Source organism: Oryctolagus cuniculus, chromosome 3, assembly GCF_964237555.1.
Source record: "Oryctolagus cuniculus chromosome 3, mOryCun1.1, whole genome shotgun sequence".
Taxonomy (NCBI): domain Eukaryota; kingdom Metazoa; phylum Chordata; class Mammalia; order Lagomorpha; family Leporidae; genus Oryctolagus; species Oryctolagus cuniculus.
The window spans coordinates 67,038,783-67,064,365 of NC_091434.1; the positions used below are offsets into that span (position 1 = coordinate 67,038,783).

The window sequence follows — 25,583 nt, forward strand, 5'->3', positions numbered from 1 at the left end:
CCGGATTCTGTCCCGGTTGCCCCTCTTCCAGGCCAGCTCTCTGCTGTGGCCAGGGAGTGCAGTGGAGGATGGCCCAGGTGCTTGGGCCCTGCACCCCATGGGAGACCAGGAAAAGCACCTGGCTCCTGGCTCCTGCCATCGGATCAGCGCGGCGCGCCGGCCGCGGCGGCCATTGGAGGGTGAACCAATGGCAAAGGAAGACCTTTCTCTCTGTCTCTCTCTCTCACTGTCCACTCTGCCTGTCAAAAAAAAAAAAAAAAAAAAAAAAAAGAATCTGGCGCCCCGACCGGGATTAGAACCCGGTGTGCCGGCGCCACAAGGCGGAGGATTAGCCTATTGAGCCACGGCGCTGGCCGTTGTATTGTTTTGATATGAAGAAATTATCTTCACTTTCCTATTTTATTGTGCCATTTGTGCAAGATGCATGGAATCATAACAAAAAGTAAACAATGTCATTTCTCCAGGGGTACTTCTTTCATATTTTCATAAGATTCAAAAAAATTTACCTAGGGTCTGGCGTTGTGACATGGCAGGTTAAGCCCACCAGAGGTCCTGTATCAGAGCACCCATTTGAATTCCTGTTGCTCTGCTTCTTATCCAACTTCCTGGTAATGCGCCTGGGAAGGCAGTCTTGGGGCCCCTGTCATCCATGTGAGAGACCAGCATGGAGTTCCTGGCTCTTGGCTCCAGCCTGTCCTGGCTGTTGCTGTTGTGGGCATTTTGGGAGTGAACCAGGGGATGGAAGATCTTGCCCTGCCCTCAGGCTCTCCCTCTTTCTGTCACTTCACCTTTAAATGAATCTTTTGAAAAACTAAAAACCATTATCTAGAGGTTGGCATTTAGCTTAGAAGTTAAGATGCTGTTTAAGACATCCCTGGCTGCAGCTCCTGACTCCGGCTTCCTGCCTATGAACACCCTGGGAGACCGCAGTTGTAACTCAAGTGATTGAGTTCCTGTCACTGCCTACCTGGGAGACCTGTATTGAGTTCCTGCTTTCCAGCTTTGTCTGGGCCACCCAGAGCTGTTGCTAGCATTTAAGGAGGGAACTGGTGGGTGGGAGCTCTGTCTCTTTGGCTCTCAGGAAATAAATAAATGCTTCTTAAAATATTTACTGATATTACTGTCATTTATTAGTAAAAGATATTATTTATTGATAATTTTTTCATATAAATTTGATGTTATAGCATGTTATGCCAAAATACTTAAATATTATTTATATTTTAATTGCAATCATATACTTATGTTTGTTATTATTACTGAGAAATCTTCACTAAGATATAAACTTACTTTTTAATTCTGGAAAATTATATTTAAAAACTTCCTTGTATGCTGTAACAAGAATGTCTTCTTTTGTAGCTAAGAATGAGCTGTATTCACTATTTCTCTTATCAGACTCAAGCAAACTGTCTCGTGATTTCTATACCTCTATCTAAAACAATTGATGTTTTATGTTTGAAAACATCTCATTTGGGAATTATAATCTAATTAGTAATTTTGATGGAATTAATTTGTTTGTAAATGTGTTTATTGTTTTGCAGGCATGTCATTGCTTTCTGCTTATAATATTTCTTAGGATTTGTTCATTTTTTTTGTGATACTCTTCTTTATCTGGTAATTTGAGTAAATCCCAGTTGAATTATGTTGCCACATTATGTCTTCAAAAGGGCATGAAGTCAGTACACATGCTTCAGTAATATCTGGTTGTTTTACCCTTATGTTTCCAGTTGGCAATTTGAAATTATGGCTTCAACTGCACTTTAAATATGTGATAATAGCATGTGTTTCTAATAAGGGCCAGCACCATTTTGTTCAGATAGTGTGAATGGTTGTCACTCATATATGACAAATGCACCTTCATCTGCTTCTTTGATAGCCCCCTAAAAACCATACCCTCAAATCAGGCCGATGAAATTAGCTGCTGTGTAAATTGTGTGTCTGAGTGGTTCATTATCTAATCACCGTCAGAACCACAGTGATAAAGTAGATTGAAGCAGGGAAGAGGTCTGCCAGATGATTTCAGGCTCCCCCCCCAAATCTGGTTTCCCTTGGAAACCCTAATAATGCAGTTTAGAACTTCAGGCTTTCATGCCTGGCATTCTCTATCTTTTAATGTACCAAACTTGGAAATGCCAGTAGTTCTGGAATATAATTTACTTCCTGTAAAGACCCTAATTGTATTTGTTTCAATCAATTTTTGAAATGTTGAGGCTCTTGAAGTACTGTTTTCTTGCTAGTACCTTAAGTATTACTAAATGAGAAAAAAGATACCATGTCCTACTTGTGTAGAATTCATAATAATTTATTCATTATAGCTATTTGTTAACCTTCTAGGAATTTTTCATCCTACTCACTCTAATCATAATGGCCCTCTGTATTATTTGTTTATTGAATTGCTTCCCTTTAATTCATTTTAGGTGCTTTTGAAGATGATGATATCACGCATGTTGAAGGAAGTGTAGATCCTATTCGAGATATAGAAATAATACATGAAGAGCTTCAGCTTAAAGATGAGGAAATGATTGGGCCCATTATAGATAAACTAGAAAAGGTGGCTGTGAGAGGAGGCGATAAAAAACTAAAACCTGAATATGTAAGTAAAAATTTATAGCTTCTTTAAATTCTGAAGAGTTGGTTTTTCTTGACTAAATTTATTCAAAATAAAACATATTAAATATTTAATATTATTATGGAAATTTAGATTCCAAAGGTTATTTCTGTTAAATTTTTCAGAAACATCTTCTTTTTTGGAGGGAGGGGCAAACGAGGGTCAAATTGATAGGCTACTTAAGGTGTCTTTAGCAGCCATAATTAGCAGTAATATTGATTGTTTCTTTGGCTGCTATAGATCTTTGTGTTTAAGTGTTAAGGAAGTATGGTTTTGTGATGAAAAAATGGATTTGGAGGAATTACTGAATATATGAATTCATTGATTTGAAGCAGTTTACACAAAGAATTGTTATTTCATCAGGGTTGACTGTTAAATCACTCTTTAGACAATTTTAATATTTATGGAATGGAAACCTACATTATTCTTAATATTCAGATGTGTTTTCTATCACATTATTAGTGGATATTAGTAAGATTATAATAAATGTTTTAAAATCAATTTTGAAACTCTTAGGTTAAGTATGACTGAATTGTCTTTTACATTAAAAAGTGATGCCTTAACTACATTTTCTCATTAACATCTTCTAGAAGTTGTACTCAATTTTTGTGCATCTTTGTCATAGGAGGGATTTTTTTTAAAAAATTTAGGTATTTTTAATTTGTGTGTTAAATCCTCTCATTTTGAGAAACTGTTGCTTTTCGTTTCCTTGTTTACTTATTTAAAATTAGCTTATTGTGGCCGGCGCCTGTGGCACCGGCACACCGGGTTCTAGTCCCGGTCAGGGCTCCAGATTCTGTCCCGGTTGCCCCTCTTCCAGGCCAGCTCTCTGCTGTGGCCCGGGAGTGCAGTGGAGGATGGTCCAAGTGCTTGGGCCCTGCACCCCATGGGAGACCAGGAGAAGCACCTGGCTCCTGCCTTTGGATCAGCGCGGTGCGCCGGCCATGGCAGCCATTGGAGGGTGAACCAACGGCAAGGGAAGACCTTTCTCTCTGTCTCTCCCTCTCACTGTCCACTCTGCCTGTCAAAAAAAAAAAAAAAAAAAAAAAAATTTAGCTTATTGTGTTTACTTGAGAGCCAGAGAGAGAGAAATACAGAGCTCCATTCCCTGGTTTACTCCCCCAGTTCCCACAGCTGGTTGGAACTCTCAAGAGTCTTCCACATAGGTGGCAGGAACCCAGTTACACTGCCTGCTTGAGCAGGAAGCTGGAGTGTGGAATCTGAACAGACATTAACCTAGGTACTCCAAAGTGAGACTTGGATATGTCATAACAGACATCTTAATCCATGTCTTAAGCGCTAGCCTAAATGCCTACTCCTCCCTTTCATTTTTAATAAATTTGGAAAGCTCTGTAGGATTAAGGAAGACATCAATTACAGAATTAACCTCTAAATTTAGGCACACTAAATTAATTAATCAATGAGTTATGATCAAAAGTGCCTGGACTTGGTTATGCTTCTGATTTCCTTGATGGTCTGGAGCAGACCCGGGTTAACTGACTTCTCTTAACATTGTGGTTATTTCTTATTCAAGTAGAAGAGAGAACGGGAGACAGATTTGTCTGAGGAAATTACACAGGTTTAGGATGAACAAAGAACATTCCTTTTGGAAAAGGGGAAAAGAAAATGTCAGATTTGCCCGTAAACAACATGGTTGGATTAGAATAAATCTTTATACTGTCACCCCTTTGTTCATTAAAATTTTCTGACATCCATAGATTTTTCAGAAACATTAACTGACTTAAGAGATAAATTTCTCAATCTTGCTTTTACTCGAATACGAGAAAGAGACTTCAGGCTCTTCTGAAATTCTTGGGCCACCATGTCGTTGCTTTTTCTCTCAAAGAAAACCACAATAGTGTGTTACTACTCCTTGTAACAACATTTTCTTCTCATTTCTAACTACTTTTCCTAAAATTCCTGTACAAGACTTGTAAACATAGCTTGGACTTGTTGTATTTACAGAAAAAAATCCAAACACCTTTTCCCCATTCATTTTTCCCTTTACCATAAAAGCTCTTCTGACTAATTGGAAAACATTGTAACCTAATTTCACCCATTTTCAAAAACTATGATTATTCTACTATTTCTTTCTTCATATTAGATTCAGATGCTTCGTAACAGATTATAAATCAGGGTTTCTGAAACCCTTTGTCATTATTACCACCCCAAAGGAAAAAAATAAAACTGAATTTAGATGTATTTAATTCCTACTTAGTGAAATTAAAAACTAATGAGTAAGATTTTTTCAGGAAGGGTTGAGCTTTCAAGGACTGCAAACTATTTTAAGTACTAAGACTCCCACCCTCAGGGTAGATGTTACCCTTCGAGAATGCATGCTATATGTTATCTTGTGGCAATACCAATATTTAGGATAAAATTGATGGCTTTTTAGAATTTTAAAAAAGTTATTTTGGTTATCAGTAACTCAGTTTGAGAGTTAACTTTCGTAATGTTGAATATTTCAATGAAAAAACAAATTTCTGTATTTTTATTGAAGTTAGGCAGTTTTGGACAGTTTTAAAATATGTTAGATATCTTATTTAAACCACACAACACTATTATCTCCGTGTTACAAGTGAGGAGACCCAAATTTTAAGTGTTCATTCTAATTTTTCAAGATTTTATACTTAAATATATATAAATTTTATGAACTAGGTTTCCTTGGCTACAGGACCAGTATGTTTTTTCTCTCTCTTTTTTAAGACATTTTCTTTTTAAATTATAAAATTTGACATGCAAAATATACATTTATCTCATGTGTAGTTTACACATAGTTGTAAGGCAAACAGTAGTAAAACCTTCTTGCATATCAAGAAGTAAAACATTATAGCCCCCCCAAATTTCCCCAGCAATTAATAGTTGTAACTTTCTCCATCTTCCTACAATGAACAGTATTCTGACTTCTATAGTAACAATGTTGCCTTTTTAATATTACTGGTGTGCATACTACCTCAAAAATATGTAAACATTTTGCTTGATTTTGAACTTGATACAGATGGTATCATACTGTATATATTTGTGTGCACATTTTTCACTCATTCTGTACAATTCATTTATATTATGTTTCTATTCTTTCATTTTTCTTGCTGTAAAATATTTCATTGAAAGGATATACAGCATTTCAAAACATGTATTTTTACTGCTCATTAACATTTGAATTTCCCCCCATGTTTTTAGTAATTATGAACAGTACTGCTGTGAATATTCTTTTATATTCCAGTACACACAAGAGTAGTCTAAGATGACCACCTAGAGGTCAGAGTATCTTCAGCTATGTTAGAAATACTGTTTGCCTCATGTGTGGTAGTTTATCTTGTTATAAATACTTGGTACAACCAGAATTGTTTTTTTCATTTTTGCAACTAGGTTTTAGTTTGTAATTCCCTAACCATTTAAGGTTGAATATCGCTTTGTGATTTCTCTTGTGAAGTTGAAGAGCCCATTCTAATTCTTTTGCACATTATTCTATTGGGTTAATGTCTTTTTGTTGTTAATTTGTGAAGTTAGCTTATATATTCTGGATACTTAATCCTTTGTTATAAATACATTGCAAGCATCTTCTACTCTGTTGCTTTTCTTCTTTGCTCTTTTTTGTGGAATCTTTTGATGAACAAGTCTTAATTTTAAGGTTAATGTTTTCTGTGTCTTAAGGAATCTTTCCTACCTTAAAGTCATCAAGATAATTTCCCATCTTCTCAAAAAAGCTTTATTGTTTTACCTTTTACAGTTAAGTCATAACCCACTTGGAACTGGTTGTTAACAGTGTTGAGGTAGGCATCCAAGTTTATTTATAGTCCCCATATGGAAAGCCTGTTGTTTCAGCACCGTTTATTAGAAACTCTGTCCTTTTCCTACTCTGAGAAAATATCACCCCTAACATAAGTGGAGGAGCTGTGGTATCTTAGATCTCTCTGAAGGACTGACTGAGGACCCTGGGATAAAAGTGGCCTGAAGCAGTGGTGGAGTCCCAACCCTGCTGGGAGGGTAGATGAGGGGTTGATCATCCACAATCTTTGCCTGCAGATCTCTTCCCCATGTCATTTCTATACTTGCCTCATCCCTGATTATCCCCAGACTCTAGTGTAGATCAGGGATACTTTAGGTGTGGTCCTTAGACTAGCAGCATTCCTATCACCTTGGAGCATGTAAGAAATGCAAGCAATACATCTATCAATTCAGAATCTCAAAATACGTTTAGTAAGCTTTCCAAGTAAAACTAAAGCTTACGGGTCACTGCTGTAGAGCAGCCAGACCCCACTGAGGGTATAAGTGGTTTAGGTCTTCTTACCCCCAGCCCCTTCTTGGTCTGTCTCATTATCTTATTGGGTCTTTGGTACTATATTTCTGTACTTAGACCCTTTTTTTAAAAAAAAAAATTATTTGAGAGGCAGAGTTGTAGACAGAGAGAGGTCTTCTATCAGCTGGTTCACTCCCCAAATAGCCACAACGGCCAGAGAGCTGTGCCAAACCAAAGCCTGGAGCCAGGAGCATCTTCCAGCTCTCCCACTGTGTGCAGGGGCCCAACCACTTGGGCTGTCTTCCACTGCTTTCCCAGGCCATTAGCAGGGAGCTGGATCAGAAGAGGAGTATCTGAGACTTGAACTGGCGCCAATGTGGATGCCAGTGCTGCAGGTGGAGGCTTAATCTACTAAGTCTCAGCACCAGTCCCTATACCTGTTTTTGTATTGTTGTTTTCTTTAGAGAAGAGAGTTAATGCAGTATCACTCAGTCATTGCTAAAAGTAGAGATCTTCTAGGTATAATTTTACCAACACTTGCTTAATATCATTATAAGACTACTATATGACAATTGATGGGGGTAGGAACCAGTGTGTAAGTACCACAAAAGACAAAGAAATGCACTCATAAATTTGCTTAGAAAGGGAAGGAGATGTGAGAGTGAGTGTTTACTCCCTATACCTCTGAAACTTGGTTTTTTTTTTCTTTGCAGTATATTATTTTTATATTGAAATATTTTTGCTTAGGGAAACAGTCTAAGGAAATTATTACTTTTAATTGGCCTCTAAAAAGAGTTAGAAGCTATATACATTGTCCTTACCTATTTCTGACTGGTATCATTAGGTTTGTGCTAGAGAAAGAGTTCTGGAATTTCTTATTAAATTTGGAGGAAATTATGGGGTAGGAGTGTGAAGCTGGATGGGACACAGACATAGGCTCTCTGATCAATTCTCAAAGAAGTTGTAAGCTTTAGGAGCCATTCTGTCTTCACTAACTTAGAACATAGAGAAGCAGGATAATTTGTAAGTAAAGATGAAGAAACTCCTTAAGAGTTTTCCCAAGACAGCCCTCTTGAGTGGCAAAGCCAGTGAGCACACATAAGACTCATTACCTTTTCATCTAGACCAGATATCTTAGGGTGGCTTTCCTTAGGAGCAGACCTTAGGGCAAGGATTGGAGTGCAGAGAGTCTCTTTGGGAGCTATTTCATGGAACCGAGATTGGGAAAGGAAAGAAACTAAACAAAGTATGTGAACGAAGAGGTTATCACATTGGCCACTGGAGCCCTCTGGGAAACAGTGTAGAAAGTGGCCTGTAGTTTTCTACTGGAAGGATGAAGAGGCTGGCATAATTATCAGCCATTTCCCTCAGCTATTGGTTATGGGCTACTCCCAGGAGAGTTTTAATCTTCTGCCTAATGTCTGTTTGGCCTGAGCACAGCACTTAAACCGAGTTATAGGTGTTTATTTAAGAAGCCATCAGCATGTACTGGGCCAGCATGTACTGGGCAGATGGACAGTCTCCACTCTACATTTCTTTACCCAATATACACACACACACATATATACATACATATATTTTAAGAAATTGGTCTATTTATTTGAAAGAGTTACAGAGAGGGAGAGACGCACACACAGAGATTATCCATCTCCAGATGGCTTCAGTGGCCAGCACCTGGCCAGGCCAATGCCAGGAGCCAAAGCCACGAGCTAGCAGCTTTTTCCAGGTCTCCCACATGGATAGCAGGGGTCCAAGCACTTGGGCCATCTGCTGCTGCTTTTCCCAGTCCACTAGCAGGGAGCTGGATTGGAAGCAGAGCAGCTGAGACACGAACCAGAACCCTTTTGGGATGTCAGTGTAGTTTTACCTGCTGTGTCACAATACCAGCCCCCTGCCCTAATCATTCTACTTATTTATGATTGGCTCTTTTGGGTCATAGCTTTAATTTTGTGATGTTTTGTATTTTTACTTGTTTCTGATTTATCTTTACTTTTCTCAATAGAAGAGAGTATCTAGGGGTAGACATTGGCACAGTGGTTAAGATGTCATTTAGGGGGCCGGAGCTGTGGCATAGCAGGTTAAGCTACCACCTGCAGTGCCAGCATCCCATATGGGTTCTGGTTCATGTCTCAGCTGCTGCACTTCTGATCCAGCTCTCTGCTATGGCCTGGGAAAGCAATAGAAGATGGCCTGAGTCCTTGGGCCCCTGCACTCATGTGGGAGACCCGGAAGAAGATCCTGGCTCCTGTCTCCTGGCTTTGGATCAACACAGCTCCAGCCATTGTGGCCAATTGGGGAGTGAACCAGTGGATGGAAGACCACTCTCTCTCTGCTTCTCCTCCTCTTTCTATGTAACTCTGACTTTCAAATACATAAAATAAATCTTTTTTAAAAAAGAGATGTCATTTAGGACACCAAATGTGGAGTCCAAGTCCCAGCTCCACTTCCAGTTTTAGCTACCTGCTAATGCATGTGTGGGGAACCTTTTTTCTGCCAAGCACCATTGAATATTTATAATATCAATCATGGAGCATACAATATTATCAACTTAAAAATTAGCCCACTATAGATTTATTGAATTTTGATTCCTGCTTGTAGGGCCGGACCAAATGATTTTTCCTGCTTTATATGGCCTGTAGGCACATATTCCCCATCCCTGCCTAACTCGTACCCTGGGAAACAGCAGTAACTCAGATCCTAGGATCTCTGCCTCCTATGTGGAATACTCAGATTGAATTCCTGGTTCCTGGCATTGGCCTGGTTCAGCCCTGATTGTTCTAGGCATTTTGGGTAGTGAACCAGTGAATGGAATATCTCTTTGTCTCTTTCAAATAATTAAAAATAACTTTTTGTGTGATTTACGAATATCTTTTTTTTTTAAGATTTATTTATTTATTTGAAAGGCAGAGCTACAGAGAGCCTGAGAGAGAGAATGAGAAAGAGAGAGAGAGAGAGAGAGGTTTTCCATCTGCTGGTTCACTACCCAAATGGCCGCAATGGTGAGAGCTGGGCTGATCCAAAGCCAGGAGCTTCCTCCCGGTCACCCATGCAGATGCAGGGGACCAAGGATTTGGGCCATCTTACACTGCTTTTCCAGGCCACATCAGAGAGCTGGATCAGAAGTGGAGCATCCAGGATTCAGACAGACACCCATATAGGATGCTGGCACTGCAGGCGGATGGCTTTACCCACTACGCCACAGCGCCTGCCTATGTAGATAAAATTCTTTTTTTTTTTTTCCCCCAGCTGTTGGAACTGGGGGAGTAAACCAGGGAATGGAGCTCTGTATTTCTCTCTCTCTGGCTCTCAAGTAAACACAATAAGCTAAATTTTTTTTTTTTTTTTTTTTTTTTTTTTGACAGGCAGAGTGGACAGTGAGAGAGAGAGACAGAGAGAAAGGTCTTCCCTTGCCGTTGGTTCACCCTCCAATGGCTGCCACGGCCGGCGCACCGCGCTGATCCGAAGGCAGGAGCCAGGTACTTCTCCTGGTCTCCCATGGGGTGCAGGGCCCAAGCACTTGGACCATCCTCCACTGCACTCCCGGGCCACAGCAGAGAGCTGGCCTGGAAGAGGGGCAACTGGGACAGAATCCGGCACCCCGACCGGAACTAGAACCCGGTGTGCCGGCACTGCAAGGCGGAGGATTAGCCTAGTGAGCCGTAGCGCCGGCTAATGTAGATAAAATTCTAAGAACATAATGATATTCCCTTCCTCTCTGCTCCTCTCTCCCTCCCATCCTCCTTCCTTCTACCTTTCTCTCTTTTGTTTTAATTGTTGAGATAACACATTTTAGATCTATATTACAGTAAAAAGGCTTAATACTTCACCAAATAAGAAGTTTATATGACTGTGATGATATCAAGTAATTATTGTAGTGGAGTTTGTGTTAAAAAATGCTTCCTTATGGCCAGTGCTGTGGCATAGCAGGTAAAGGTGCCGCCTGCAGTGCTAGGATCCCATATGGATGCCGGTTTGAGTCCTGGCTGCTCCGCTTCTGATCCAGCTCTGTGCTATGGCCTGGGAAAGCAGTAAAAGATGGCCCAAGTCCTTGGGCCCCTGCCCCGACATGGGAGATCTGGAAGAAGCTCCTGGCTTTTGGCTTCAGCTCTGGTTGTTGCAGCCAATTGAGGAGTGAACCAGCAGACGGAAGACCTCTCTCTCTCTCTTTGCCTCTCCTCTCTTTGTGCAACTCTGACTTTCAAATAAACAAATAAATCTGTTTAAAAAAACCACTTCCTTACATTCTCTAATGAATGTTGTAATTATATAAAAATGGGATGGTTATAAAGGAGAGAGTTACTTGAAAGTTATGAGAAAGATAATAACTCATTTTGTTCACTAGGTATTTACCTGATAATTAGAATGGCTTCATCTTAACTAATTCCCAAATGAAGTCACTTTCTGAGGATCAGGGTTTAGGACTTCAGTGTATCTTTCGGAAGAACACAATTTATAGTTAATTTTCGATCTGTTTAGGTTTATACATTCCATTTGGGAAGGCAAACTTTGGAAAATGAAGTTAGAAAGCTTTTGTGAACAATCTATTTGTACTGACCAATTATATGGGAAGCATCATACTTATAAAATATTCATAGAACTAATATTTACCTAATTAAATAAAGAAGGCCATCAGAAATTGTAATGAATGAGTCTTACTGTTTTTAAATATCTAAGTAAATAAAGGTAGGGAGATGGAGTTATGAATACCTATTCCTTAAATTTTTTTTACTTTATTTTTATTGCTTTCATATAATAGATTTAGGGAACTTGAACTCCAACTTTAAAAGTACTTAAAATAGAACAGCTCATTTAAAAGAATATTAAGCAAGGATGTAATTAGAAATTGACAAACTTCATTATTTGAATCCACATAAGACACATATCCCAAAGCTAGGAAAAGGGTTGTGTGTGTGTGTGTGTGTGTATATACTTTTTTTTTTTTTTTTTTTGACAGGCAGAGTGGACAGTGAGAGAGAGAGAGAAAAGTCTTCCTTTACTGTTGGTTCACCCTCCAAAGGCTGCTGCGGCTGGCGCACTGCGCTGATCCGAACCCAGGAGCCAGGTGCTTCTCCTGGTCTCCCATGCGGGTGCAGGGCCCAGGAACTTGGGCCATCCTCCACTGCACTCCCGGGCCACAGCAGAGAGCTGGCCTGGAAGAGGGGCAACCGGGACAGAATCTGGCGTCCTGACTGGGACAAGAACCCGGGGTACTGGCGCCGCAGGATGAGGATTAGCCTATTGAGCCGTGGTGCCGGCCGGGTTGTACATTTTCAACATGCAAATGCCAAGTTGCTTAATTTGATGTGGCAACGTCACTGTAAGAGTGAAGCTACGGTAGGTAGAACTACTTCATGGGTCTAGGAGAAATGATTGTTGTAATTATTATTTTTTTTGTTTTTGTTTTGTTTTGTTTTTGACAGGCAGAGTTAGACAGTGAGAGAGAGAGAGAGACAAAGAGAAAGGTCTTCCTTTTTCCATTGGTTCACCCCCCAAGTGGCTGCTACGGCCGGTGCATTGCGGCTGGCTTGCTGCGCCGATCCAAAGCCAGGAGCCAGGTCCTTCTCCTGGTCTCCTGTGCATGTGTAGGGCCCAAGGACCTGGGCCATCCTCCACTGCACTCCCGGGCCACAGCAGAGAGCTGGACTGGAAGAGGAGCAACCGGGACAGAATCTGGCACCCCGACTGGGACTAGAACCTGGGGTGCCGGCACTGCAGGCGGAGGATTAGCCTAGTGAGCCTCAGCACCGGCCATGATTGTTGTAATTATTATTATAAGTATTAATGAGGGATGTTGACAGTGATGCAGCGGTGGGAAGGCTTGTGGTAAAGCTTGTCCTTTTTCTTGAACTGGGATGAGAAGAATGAGAATGTGAGTGTAATTAACCAGAATTAATCTAATGGCCATCTTAACACTGTACATTCTGCTTTCTTAGTTTATAGCTGATATTTAAGCAAATAATTATTTTTCTTTTAATGTTTTAGGAAAAAATTTTGATCTCTGATTTGGTAGTACAATATTTGAACAAACTGGTCAAAAGTGCTAGAGGAGGCAGTGTGGGTTAAGCCACGGCCTGCAATGCTAGCATCCCATATGGGTGCTGGTTTGAGTCCTGGCTGCTTTGCTTCTGATCCAGCTGCCTGCTAATGTGCCTGGGAAGGCAACAGAGTTGGCGCAGGTGCTTGGGCCCCTGTACCCACGTGGCAGACTTGGAAGATGCTCCTGGCTCCTAGCTTCTGCCTAGTCCAGTCCTAGCTGTAGCTGCCATTTTGGGAACGAACCAGCAATGGAAGATCTCTTTCTCCTTTCTCTCTGTAACTGTGCCTTTCAAATAAATAAAATAAACCTTAAAAAAAAATGCTAGGGATGAAAAACTTCAGAGTCATTTAACTAAACTCAGAAGTTTTGCATTTTTAAATTGGAGTCTTTGCTGCAAGGAACAGAAATTTAATTTAGGCTATTTTAAGAAATGGAGTTTCATTTATTTTTTAAGATATAAAGCAGCAAAGGAAATAGAAGTCCAAAAATACAGAGCAGAATTGAATTATAAATCAACCCAAGACAGCAATGGATAGTTCAGCATGCCTGTGCTGCTTCCCTCCAGCGCTCCGCCATTCATGTCTTTCAGATCTACTTTTTTTGCTTCACTAGAGTTCTTGCTTTTCTTTCTGTTGTTACTAAAATTCATCTTCTGTTTTATACATTTTATTTTTTACTCTTGATTTCTGCTTCTTCATAATTTCTACTTACAGTTATTTTACTTATCACTTTATATAGTTTACTATCTCATGCTGTTAACTTAAGTCTGCAGTTCTGTTCTCTAAGGTATTTCCTAATTCAGATTTCTGAGAGGAAGCACCAGTTGTCTCATTTAATTCCCATTTTGGTAGCGGTTTTTTTTTTTGTGCAAAACTGTTTCAAAGGTCAAGTGCCTAGCAGTTCTGCTCAGAAGACTGTGTCCTAAGTTGGATTGTATTCTAAGCAGAAGCTGTGGGCTGAGTTTCATTTGTTTGGGAAAGGACTGCGAATAGAGCCATGTTTGGGTAATGTCTGTGTAATATGGTGTTGAGACTTAGCACCTCAAAGGTCTTTGGTGCCATTGTTTAGTTGAGGACTGCAATTAGGAAGGACAAAGCTGTTTAAGACTTCCGGAATAACACGGAGGAATGTGTTGTGTTTGAAGCAAGAGTCAAGAGTGTTAGACTAGAGACCAAACTACTTTAAACTCATCAATTTATAAAAGCCCCAGAGGGAAAAGAATAAACTCATATAAAAACATATAAATAGGAATATTTTCCTTGACATTTCCACCTGTCTGCTTTCTTCTTCTGTATAGGCAACCAAACACAGATGGAAAATTAAAAAGAGGACAGGTTAATAACTTCATAAATTTAGCTCACCTCTGTGCTGTTTACAGAGATAGGTATCTTGAGGTGGGTTTTGGCATAGCAGTTAGGACATTGGTTGGGACACCTCACCCTGTATTGAAATGCCTGGGTTTGAGTTCCAGCTCTGTACACCCGATTCTAGCTTCCTGTTAGTGCATACCTTGGAAACGGGGTGATGACTCAAGTCAATGGATCCTTACCACTTACTCGCAAGATTTGCATTGAGTTCCTAACCCGCTGCTTTGAGCTGACCCAGCTCTGGGCATTTGGGGAGTGAACCAGCAGATGGAAGCTGGTTCTCTGTCTCTCTGCTTTCCAAATAAATTAATAAATTATTTAAAAACACACACCTTAAATATTAGAATACAGAAAATGTGAAAATAAAAAATAGAGAAATACATTCTGTGCAAGCCCTAACAAAGACAGCTAAAAAATTGACATGGTATGCTGATATCAAAGTAGACTTGAAAGGAGCTAATAGTGGCATTTCATAATGCTAATTTTTCCCAATGTATCATCTTAGCCATTTAAAAATTTTTATTTATTTGTATTGTTATTTGAAAGGTGGAAGGAGGGAAGGTGAGAGAGAGAGAGAGATTTGGTTTCCACCCACTAGTTTCCTCCCCAAATGCTCATGGGAGACCAGGAGAAGCACCAGGCTCCTGGCTTCGGATCGGCACAGTGCACAGGCCGTGGCGGCCATTTGAGGGGTGAACCAACGGAAGGAAGACCTTTCTCTCTCACTGTCTAACTCTGCCTCTCAAAAAAAAAAAAAGAAAGAAATTGACAAACTGATTCTAAATTTTACATGGAAAGACAAAAGCCAAAAAATAGGTAAGAAGGCCTCAAAGAATAAAAAAAAAAAGTTGGCACAGTAATCACATATCAGGCTTAATTAAAGCTGTGGTTAAGACAGTCAAGGGGGGCTAGTGCTGTGGCGTAGCGGATAAAGCTTCCTCCTGCAATGCTGGCATCCCATATGGGCACCGGTTCGAGTCTTGGCTGCTCCACTTCTGATCCAGCTCTCTGCTATGGCCTGGGAAAGCAGTAGAAGATGACCCAAGTCCTTGGGCCCCTGCAACCATGTGGGAAACCCAGAGGAAGCTCCTGGCTACTGGCTTAGGATCAGCACAGCTCCAGCTGTTGCGGCCATTTGGGGAGTCAACCAGTGTTGGAAGATTCTCTCTCTCTCTCTCTGCCTCTCCTTCTCTCTCTGTGTAACTCTGACTTTCAAATAAATAAATAAATCTTTAAAAAAAAAAAAAGACAGTCAAGGATAGATAGCAAGTCTAGCCATTGGAACAGAATGAATACACAGACACAAATTTATAAGAATACTTCAAAAAGTTCAGAGAGGTGGACCTTCAGCACTGTGGTCAAAGCCACTGCTTGGGATGCTTGCATACTGTATCAGAGTGCCTGAACTCACTATTCATTCCAACCCCTGCTAATGCACACCCTCGGAAGGCAACAATGACTGAAGCACTTGGGCCCCTGCCACAAATCTGGAGACCCAGATGGAGTTTTGGGCTCCTGGCTGTTGTGGGTATTTGTTTCTCTGACTTTCTAATTAAAAAAAAATCAAATACAATTGAAAGAAATTTAATATAAAACAAAAGTTAACTTTAAAATATTTATGAAAAACTAGTTTTTCTTAAAAAAAAAAGATTATTTATTTGAGAGATAGAGTTACAGACAGAGGGAGAGACAGACAGAAGAGTCTTCCATTCTCTGGTTTGCTCACCAAATGGCTATAACAGCTGGAGCTGAGCCAATCCAAAGCCAGGAACTAGGACCTTCTTCCAGGTCTCCCACGTGGGTGTAGGGGCCTAAGCACTTGAACATCTTCTACTGCTTTCCCAGGCTATAGCAGAGAGCTGGATCAGAAGAACAGCCAGGAATCAAACTGGCGCCCATATGGGACACTGGCATCACAGGCGAAGGTTTAGCCCACTTCACCACAGTGCTGGCCCCCAAAAAACATTCTTCCCTGCGACGGTTTACTTATTTATTTATTTATTTGAAAGGAAGAGTTATAGAGAGCAGAGAGAGAGCGCGAGAGAGAAAAATCTTCCATACACTGGTTCACTCCCCAGATGGCCACAACAACTGGAGCTGCACCGATCTGAAGCCAGGAGCTTTTTCTGGATCTCACATGTGGGTACAGGGGCCCAAACACTTGGTCCGTCTTCCCATGCCTTCCCAGGCCATAGCAGAGAGCTTGATGGGAAATGGAGCAGGCAGGACTTAAACCGGCACCCACGAGGGATGCCAGCACTGCAGGCAGCAGCTACAGCATTGAACCCGAAAAACTAGTTTTTTATAATGCACATTTTCCACAGTTTTTTTTTTTGAAGTCTCTTGTATGCATGAATTTCAAAAAACATTTTTGTGCCCAAATAGTTTTAATTCTATTTTCCATGAACTTTTTGAAGTCTCCTTGTATAATTTGAGAAGTGATAAAGGTGGTCCTGTAGCATAATGGAAAAAGGAGTGCTTTTTTCAGGAAATGATGTTGGGTAAATGGGTGTCCTTATGGGGAAGAAAATACATGGAAATGTAAAGATCTGAGAATATTTTAGGTGTACAGTACAGACCAGCCCCAGCCCCAGCCGTTGCAGCCATTTGGGGAGTGAACCAGCTGGTAGAAGATCTCTCTGTCTCTCCTTTCTCTCTAATTGCCATTCAAATAAATAAATAAATAAGTCTTTTAAAAAGTGTATAAACAGCTTGGGTATTTCTCGGCGGTAGAATGATTAAATTGTGAAATGCTCCTGCAGTGAAATAGTATACAGCAGAGAAAACATACTAGTACTACATGTAATGATATGGCTGAATTTCACAGTGTTGAGAAAACAGAGCCAATTATAAAATCCCCGTTGTATGTTTCCATTTCTGTAAATTTCAATAACAGAATAATTTATGGTACAAAACCAGGATAATGATTTACTTTTTTAGAGTAGTGGAACATTGCAGCTGCGTGCTACTAATAGTCTGTGTGTTGATTGAAGTGGTAATTGCAGATTTATGTTCATTCTGTGATGATTCACTGAGCTCATGTATGGTATACTAAGTGTATGTTAAACTTTGGTATATCCCCTTCTTCAGTTTAGCCTACAGATGACTGATTATCTTCTGCCATACCTACTCTGTTTCTAGTTAAAATTTATTTTTTCTACTTTAATTATGATTTCCTTAAAATGAACAAACAACTTTTATTTTAGCAACTCTCTTGACATCCGTTTTTTTCTGACCTCACTCTGTTCTTCATATCCTTATGCTCTTGTTTCATAGATGCTGTATCTTTTTGCATTCTACCAAGTAACTCAAGGGTTTTTTTTTCCTTGATAATTTCCAAAAATGTATTCTTCCTTTATGACTCCTTAATTAACACTTTTATTATAATCGACTTTTAGAGGCAGGTATTGTGGTGCAGTGGTTAAGACACTGCTTGGGACTCCTGCTTCTCATATCAGAGTGGGTTCAGCTCCCTGATCCACTTCCAATCTAGCTTCCTATTAATGTGCACCTGGGGAGGCAGCAAGTAATGACTCAGATACTTGGATTCCTGCCACATATGTGAGAGATCCAGATGGATTTTCTGTGTCTTGGATTTGGCCTGGCTCAGCTATTGAAGGCATCTGAGGAATGAACCAGTGAATGTTAAATCTTGCTCTCTTTTTCTTCATGTGTGTGGGTGTGTGTGTGTGTGTCTGTTGCTCTGCCTTTCAAATAAATAAATAAAGCATTTAAATCAGAATTTAATTGGTCTGCCCTGCCCCCTTCCTTGGAAATAGAGAAATCTATTCAGACTTACTTCCAGAGATCACAGGAACAGTTACTTTCTTTTCTTTAGTAATTGCCATAGAAATCAGTATCCATTCTGGTTGCCATTTTATAGCAGTTAGGGTCCAGGAGCCTTATTGTGTTGTGATGTTCTTCTCACTACCTGCTTCAGTGGATCATGTAACAGAAAAATCACCACTGTCCACATAATTGTACCCAGGTTATTGCTGGAATTAACCTATTATCTTAATTCTTAGGGGATAGCTCCCTCTCTACCTCTCCTGCATCTACACACAAAATCATGTATACCATTGCTGCTAGCTGTCTTAATTCTGTCCTTTCCTGCCTTTTCTCTCCTGGGAGTTTCAGTGACTGAACTATGTAGAAAGCTGGTGTTAGTACTCTGACCTCCACAAACAATAGCATTCATAGAGCAACAAATGCTTCATAATGGGATTCAGACAGATTCTGAATACCAAGTCAGACTATACCGTTGAGATCTAATGTATGAGAGAAAGCATAGTTTAGTTTTCTCATTTTGGGGCATTAAAAAGGAATAATTGGAACAATTGGAGGAAATTGCCATAGTGAACTTCTACAAAATTATTTTGAGCTAGAAGCCACGTCCTAATTTTTTTGGTCTCAATGCATTATTGGCTGTATTAAAGCTACCTAACCAACATAAGTCAGCTCATGGGGTATCGGTATCAGATATTAGGTTGGTGGATTTGCTAGAGGGAAGTATCAGGCTTGGAAGTTATAATTATTACAGAATATGAGTGAATAACCTTGTTAAATGCTTTGTCTATCCATTCAGCCATCAGATTTTATGATTATACATAGTGTGTAGAGAAAAGATGAAGTTTCCTCTTCCCCCTCACCCTGTAAATATACCTTTATATTTTTCTATTATAAAAATATTTATTGGTTAAAATTTTTAAAAATAATATAGTGGTTTTAAAGAAAAAGAAAAGAAAAAGCTTCTAGAATCTAACCTTCTAGAAATTTCTGTAGCTATAATTTAGTATATCCAGTTATCCAGTTTATTGCTTAAGTATATCTATTTATATTATATATAGCTTCAAAATCTCCAGTGGAATCAGATTATGCATTCTACCAAAAATATTATTTGTTGAGTATTATGTACCTGGAACTGTGCCAGTTATTTTACATATGTTTTCTCATTTAATCCTCACAATTGTTATTGCATTCAATTGGAATTATCCTAGTTTCACACACAAAAAAATTACAATGATTGTGTGACTTCCCCAAGGTTAAACACTTAGAAAGTAATAGAGCCAGGACTTAAACTCAAATCTGATGCCAAAATAGTATTCTTAACCTTATTCCATTGTTTACAACCTGCTTTTTTTTTTTACTTAACATTATATTTTTGGACATTTTCCCATACAAATGTACATACAGATTTTATTTTGTCTTAATACATACAAAGTATTTTGTTATGTCACTATCCTGTAACTTATTAGTAAATCTCCGATTAATTGCTTTTTAAATTGTCTTTAATTTATATTTCACACTATTCTAAGTACTGTAGTTTTGTGGTTTATTTTAGTGTAAATGAGGGCACTTCAGGAAGTTCATGGAAAATGGAATTAAAATACAAGCTTATTTTAGTGCAAAAGTTTGAAAGCATAGTTTTTCATAATATTCATTTTCCATGAACTGTTTGAAGACCCCACATTTTAGGCTATATTACATTTTTTTCTCTCTAAACATTTTTTTGCCCTCAAGAAATTAATTCTTTTAGAATAATGTTATACTCTACAATATTAGATAAATATGATAGAATTTTTATCAACAACAGTATATTGATCCGAATACATAAATCTTGAGTATAGGGTCTGACAGAAAGCAAGTTTTGGCTCAGGGTTTCTACCATTGGTCTGGGAATCCATGGAGCTGGAGCATTTACATTATTGTCTGTTATTGGGACCTTTCAGTATTGCCATAGGGTCACTAAAAACATGGTTCTTGATTTTTTGGATCATGGATCCTTTTGAAAAGCATTTGGAAGATATGTGCCGACTTCCACCAAAAACACGTAACCATAGAACTTCACATATACTGTATATCATACAATTTCAGAGTATTAGGAAACTCCTGATATCTACTTTTGGTTCATAGTTTAATAATTTTTTTGCCCTGGGAACTGAACAGTACCAAAATAGAGAAGTCTAGTAAATAGTCTAGGGAAGTCTAGTACATGACTGGGTTATTTATTATGTTACTTATGCAAAGGAAGAATATTACTATTTTGTGATACATGAATTGACAATCAAATATTTTGCCTAAATAATGACAGTAAGTATTAAATTTCTTTGATGATCTAAATGAGAAAAAGACTTTGAATAACAACCTTGGAAATGTGTAGGCTAAACAAGGAGCTGTTAGAAAAGCATTAGGAAGATAAGCAGGCCCAGGTGTTGGACAAAACATAGACTTTGGAGTCACACAGACCTAAACTTGGTCTGAGCTCTGCCACTCAGTAGCTATGGGAATCTGAGCAAGTCACACATATTCACCAGGTCTAAATACATTATCGTTGCTATTAACAACAACACTAAAATACAGTAATTCCCCTTTATACAATGGGTGATACATTCCAAAACCCCCAATGGGTGCCTGAAACCAAAAAAAATAGTACAAACCTTTTATATGGACAGTATTTTTCCCTATATTTACATACTTATGATAAATTGTATTATTTACAATAAAGTTTATAAATTAGGTACAGTAAGAGATTAATAGCAATAGCTAATAATAAAATAGAACTCTTACAGCAATATACTATCATAAGGGTTACTTAAAACTTGAGAATTGTTTATTTCTGGAGTTTTTGTTTAATATTTTTATACCACAGATGATTGCAAGTAACTGAAACTATGGCTAAAGGAAGACTGCTGTGCATCAAGAAAATGGAACAGGGCCAGCGTTGCAGTACTGTGGGTTTACCCACCACCTGCAATCCAGCATCCAATATCGGAGTGCTGGGTCTAGTTCTGGTTGTTCTGCCTTCTGGTCCAGTTCCCTGTTAATGGGAGAACAGAAGATGGCCTGAGTGCTTGGGCCCCTGTCTTTCACATGGGAGACCCAGCTGGGTTTCCTGTGGTCTGGGGACTGACCCAGCCAATGGCTCTTTAGGAGATGAACCAGTGGATGGCAGATCTCTTTCTGTCTGTGTCTCTCCTTCTGTCTCTGTCAGTCTTTCTAATAAGTAAATCTTAAAGAGACAGAGATTTTCCATCTGCTGGTTCATTCTCCAAATGATAAAACAACCTGGCTGGTCTTGGCAAAGCCAGGAGCCTGGAATTCCATCCAGTCTCCTACAGGTGTGCAGGGGCCCAAGCACTTAGGCCATCTACCCCTGCTTTCCCAGGTGCATTAGCAGGAAGCTAGATTGGAAGTGAAGCAGCCAGCACTTGAACCTGCACTCATATGGGCTGCTGGCATTCCATGTGATAGTTTAACCTGCTGTGCCACCATGTTGGCCCTGAAAATAGAATATTTTAAAAGTTAGGTGTGTAGCTCTCAATACAGAGTCAAAAGCAGAAGAGTGTGGTGTTCACGATGAGTGTGGATTAAGTTTCTTTGCAGTAGAAAGGTAATTGTTCAACAAAAGCAAGTTTATGAGAATATTAGGATTAGAAATCTGAGTTGAAATTTCACAAAGAAAGCCAATATGTTATTAACTCAGGAATTTGAAGAGACATATAAATGACAAATTATACAGGTTGGAGAAATTGTATATATGCTTTAAGGGAGTACCCAGTGAAATTACCATTTTGTAGACCACTGGTATTTATCTTCCCACAATAGCAACTACTCACATTGAGAACTTACTCTGTGCCAAGAACTGTGCTAAACACTGTATGTGCACAATTTCTTTTGATCTTCACAACACCCACCAGGAAGTAGATATCATCACCTGCATTTTGTCAATGTAGTAGTCAGTCCTGGTCAGTGGCAGACCAGGGTTTATTTCCACACAAGCATTACGCTGAATTAGCACACTTAGAGAACTATCATCTAACCAAAGAGTTCAAATGGCCAGGTATTTTTGTGTATCTTCTTACCATACAGAATTTTTCAAAATGAGGAATTTGTTCTCCAAACAGACCAAATGATTTCCATATGATAGTAGAGAAATGTGAACTCTTGAAGTAACATCTAAATACATCAAGGGTTAAAGTATTATTTATGTTTTTATTAAAGTCTGATTTGTTTAAAGTGGATTAAGTGTATGTTAGATTATTTTTTTCAGTTAACCAAATGCAGTTCATTGAATTGAAAACCTTTTAATGTTCTAACCATCATTAATAATATACAGGTATATGTTCATACATATGATCATACAGGGAAAATTCGAACAACCCACTAAGTATTATATCCAAGTGAGCCCAGATGTTTTCTTTCATCTGTTCAGAAGTTTTTCAAATAAGCAATATAACCTCTTTCAAGGTTTTGCTAAAATTAGTATTACTTTTTATTTTTCTCATGTAAGGTAAAGAGCGTATTGAAACTATACCATATACTGATGGTTTATATAAAATAATCTTATCTGAGAGAAATAGTTTTGGTTTGCCTTAAGTAAAATTGACATCTTTTAGTAAATCTAAAGTATTTTTTCTTGGCTGTTAATCTTTTGTGAGGATAACTAGGAGAACATTGGATACAAAAGATTTTACTTTCAATGGTTCAAAACCCATACTATAATTTGTAAATTTTTCTGAAAATATTTGAACATGGCAATAAGTACTTTATACTGTTTGAGAACTTTGAGTTAATTCCCTTTCATTTTAAAATTGAAATACTCTTATATATTGATGTGAGAAAGAAAAAAATCTAATGCTACAATGCTTTTATAATAAAATTTCTGTGTCTGAAGTAATAATTGTTGTTAATTTAAAATGAAGGAGAAATACTGAAATTCCTTCAGTAGTGATCTGCTTTTATTGAGGCCCTTGCATTTTGTAAAAATATTTATCATTACAGAAGTATTTAGACTTTTTATATGATTAAAATTTAATTCCTTATTTTTGGTTTCGCTTTCTTTTGTCTTTTTCTTTCTTTAATTGGAAAAAAAAAAAAACGAATGGAACCAAATATAAGATGGTACCACTGTTTTCCTCCTTCTTTTGTATAATCTTGTTGCGTGTCTCTACATAAGCTGTTCTGGCCACTCATCATAGTAACCAGCTGGGCCATTTCACCTGCTGGAGCCATTAAAGAGGACTCTCTCCCCCTAGATTAATCCCCTCCGACATTAGTTTTTTGCACTGACAACTGGAGCAGGCATTCAGAATTTGCAGGTGGCCAGTGTGACGCACATAATTGCCTACAATTTTAGGCAATGAATAAAAATGGTCTACATTACTTGTCAAAGGTTGTATATGCAGTGCCAAGTGAGATCTATGGGAAGCCTTTTAGGGTTTAAAGAACAGTTAATAGCAAGGCTGCACAGGGCTTTTTTAATCATAATGCATTTGTAATATAGCACTTTGATCTTCTCCTTGTAGGAAATGGTGTTACATTAGCCACTTTTAAACATTTATGAGTGAAATTCAGTTATAGAAGAGTAAAAGTGATTATTCTTAAGCAGAACATGTTAGATTTCATTAAAAGTTTTCAGCTTGCCCCCTTCCTTGTTAAAATCTGTGGGAAGTCCTTTTCCTGGAGAGTTTCAAATCAGGATCTAAGGATATAAGGCTTTTTCCTTATTTTTCCTGTTGGTAATGGCAAGATTTATAAGGAAGGTATACTAAATATTGAGATAATTTATTCAAGTGGATATTTATAAGAGAGTAACTGATTATGATAAAGTACATTGATGAAAATCCAAGAAATTTATTACTAATAATTGTGTATTGGAATAAATTTTTGAGAAATGCATATTTAAAGCATCCATAAATTATCTTTAACCAGGAAAAAAAAAAGGAAAACCAGATGACTCTCGAATGCACTTCTTCTGGAAGAGCTAAGTTTGACCTTTCAGACCTGAGAGCCTTTTATTAACACCTGCCTGTAAGGAGAACCTTGCCACACGCAGCTTTCAGATTCAGAACCACAAAACTGATGAGGGAAGGCTTGAAGGGTTCAGTTTGTGTCACTTGCTGTTTGCCGTTTCCATTTCACAGATGATTAATCTTTCTGTGAAGAAAGGCCAGAGAAACAAAGCACATTGGGCTCTTCCTGCAGTTACTCCTTCTGAATGCACACTAGCTTGCTAACTAAAAGGCCTTTAGATTTCCAGCAGAGAGAGATGTTCTGAAAGTGAATGCAGCTGGTTGGAGGTCACCAGTGCAGGGCTCTTGCCATTGTGTAATGGAGGCTTTGGCAGGTTGAGGGGGGCAGTGTGTGTGTGGGAGAAGTGGGCATGGAGAAGGTGTTGACAAAAAATTAATTCAGAATAAAAAGGGTTTTGGTCAGTTGATTTAATATTTTGAAGGGTAGATCATCAATGATAGGCTCAATTTCATCTATTTTGTTTTTCTTTTTAAAGAAAAAATACAATTTACTGTCCTGATATATCTTCCCCATCACACACACACACACACACACTCCATTTCCTAGTAGCATATTTGTCTTACATGTGGCATCACTAGGTAATGTGGAAATATTATTATTACTTTTGTATTTAGTTCTTGGTGTGATTGAGCTGTCTTAATATTATTCATACTGTTACTAATTTTGCCAATATTAACCATTTTATGTGGTGATGTTTTAACACCACAATGTTTTATTAGTACTTGTTTTTTTTTAATGATATGTTGAAAATAATTGTTTGTGTGCCTTAGTTCCTTTTTCATTAAAAAATTTTAGTTGTTTTAAAATTTGAAAACTTTAAGTTTTAATATTTAGTATCTAAATATTTACTGTTCATCTTGTATTTACTTATAGGACATAATGTGCAAAGTCAAATCCTGGGTTATAGATCAAAAGAAACCTGTTCGCTTCTATCATGATTGGAATGACAAAGAGGTAAGTTATAAATGTCATACCATCTATTACTGCTTGTGCTTTGATTTCCTAGAGAACAAGTTAGAGTTGTCATTATGGTATGCTTGTTATAATCTAGTTCAACTTTTATTTCTGTCAGTGATTGTTTATTTCTAGGGTTGTTATTTTTTTCTGTGCCTTTGCTCCCCTGGATATTTCATGACAACTAATCCTTTGGAAGCAAGAATTAGGAAAATGAAAAGGCATACTTGTTTTAAAGAAAGTTCACTTTCAAATTATTCAGTGAGTGATTCCATATTTACTCAACTTTTAAAGGTGTTCTCTCTCCATCTCCCACTTTAGATTGAAGTGTTGAATAAACATTTATTTTTGACTTCAAAACCAATGGTCTACTTGGTTAATCTTTCTGAGAAAGACTACATTAGAAAGAAAAACAAATGGTAAGTTTTTCTTCCCCACATATACTCAGACATATCTATACACAAAAATGCATAAATGCATCCATACCATGCATGACACATTAATATTTTCCTCCTTATTAATGAAAAGTTGAAGTTGAATGAGATAGCTTTGCCTGTTGTTTGCCAT

The 25,583-nt window shown here is 38.4% G+C and overlaps 1 protein-coding gene across 4 annotated transcripts in view; it reads left to right on the forward strand.

Moving 5' to 3' along the window:
* OLA1 (Obg like ATPase 1) overlaps nucleotides 1–25,583 on the forward strand; it is a 184,716-nt gene that overhangs the window by 110,161 nt on the left and 48,972 nt on the right. For 3 of the 4 annotated variants that reach the window (XR_011387253.1, XM_002712295.5, XM_070070677.1), the window contains 3 exons: nucleotides 2,415–2,590; nucleotides 24,936–25,016; nucleotides 25,338–25,435. Coding sequence is in view for 3 of the 4 variants with exons in the window: in XM_002712295.5 (XP_002712341.2) it covers nucleotides 2,415–2,590; nucleotides 24,936–25,016; nucleotides 25,338–25,435 (355 nt within the window). In the remaining variant the exon portion in view is untranslated. Of the gene's footprint in view, nucleotides 1–2,140; nucleotides 2,160–2,414; nucleotides 2,591–24,935; nucleotides 25,017–25,337; nucleotides 25,436–25,583 lie in introns of those variants that run through there. The other variant, XM_051848506.1, reaches the window with a different exon arrangement.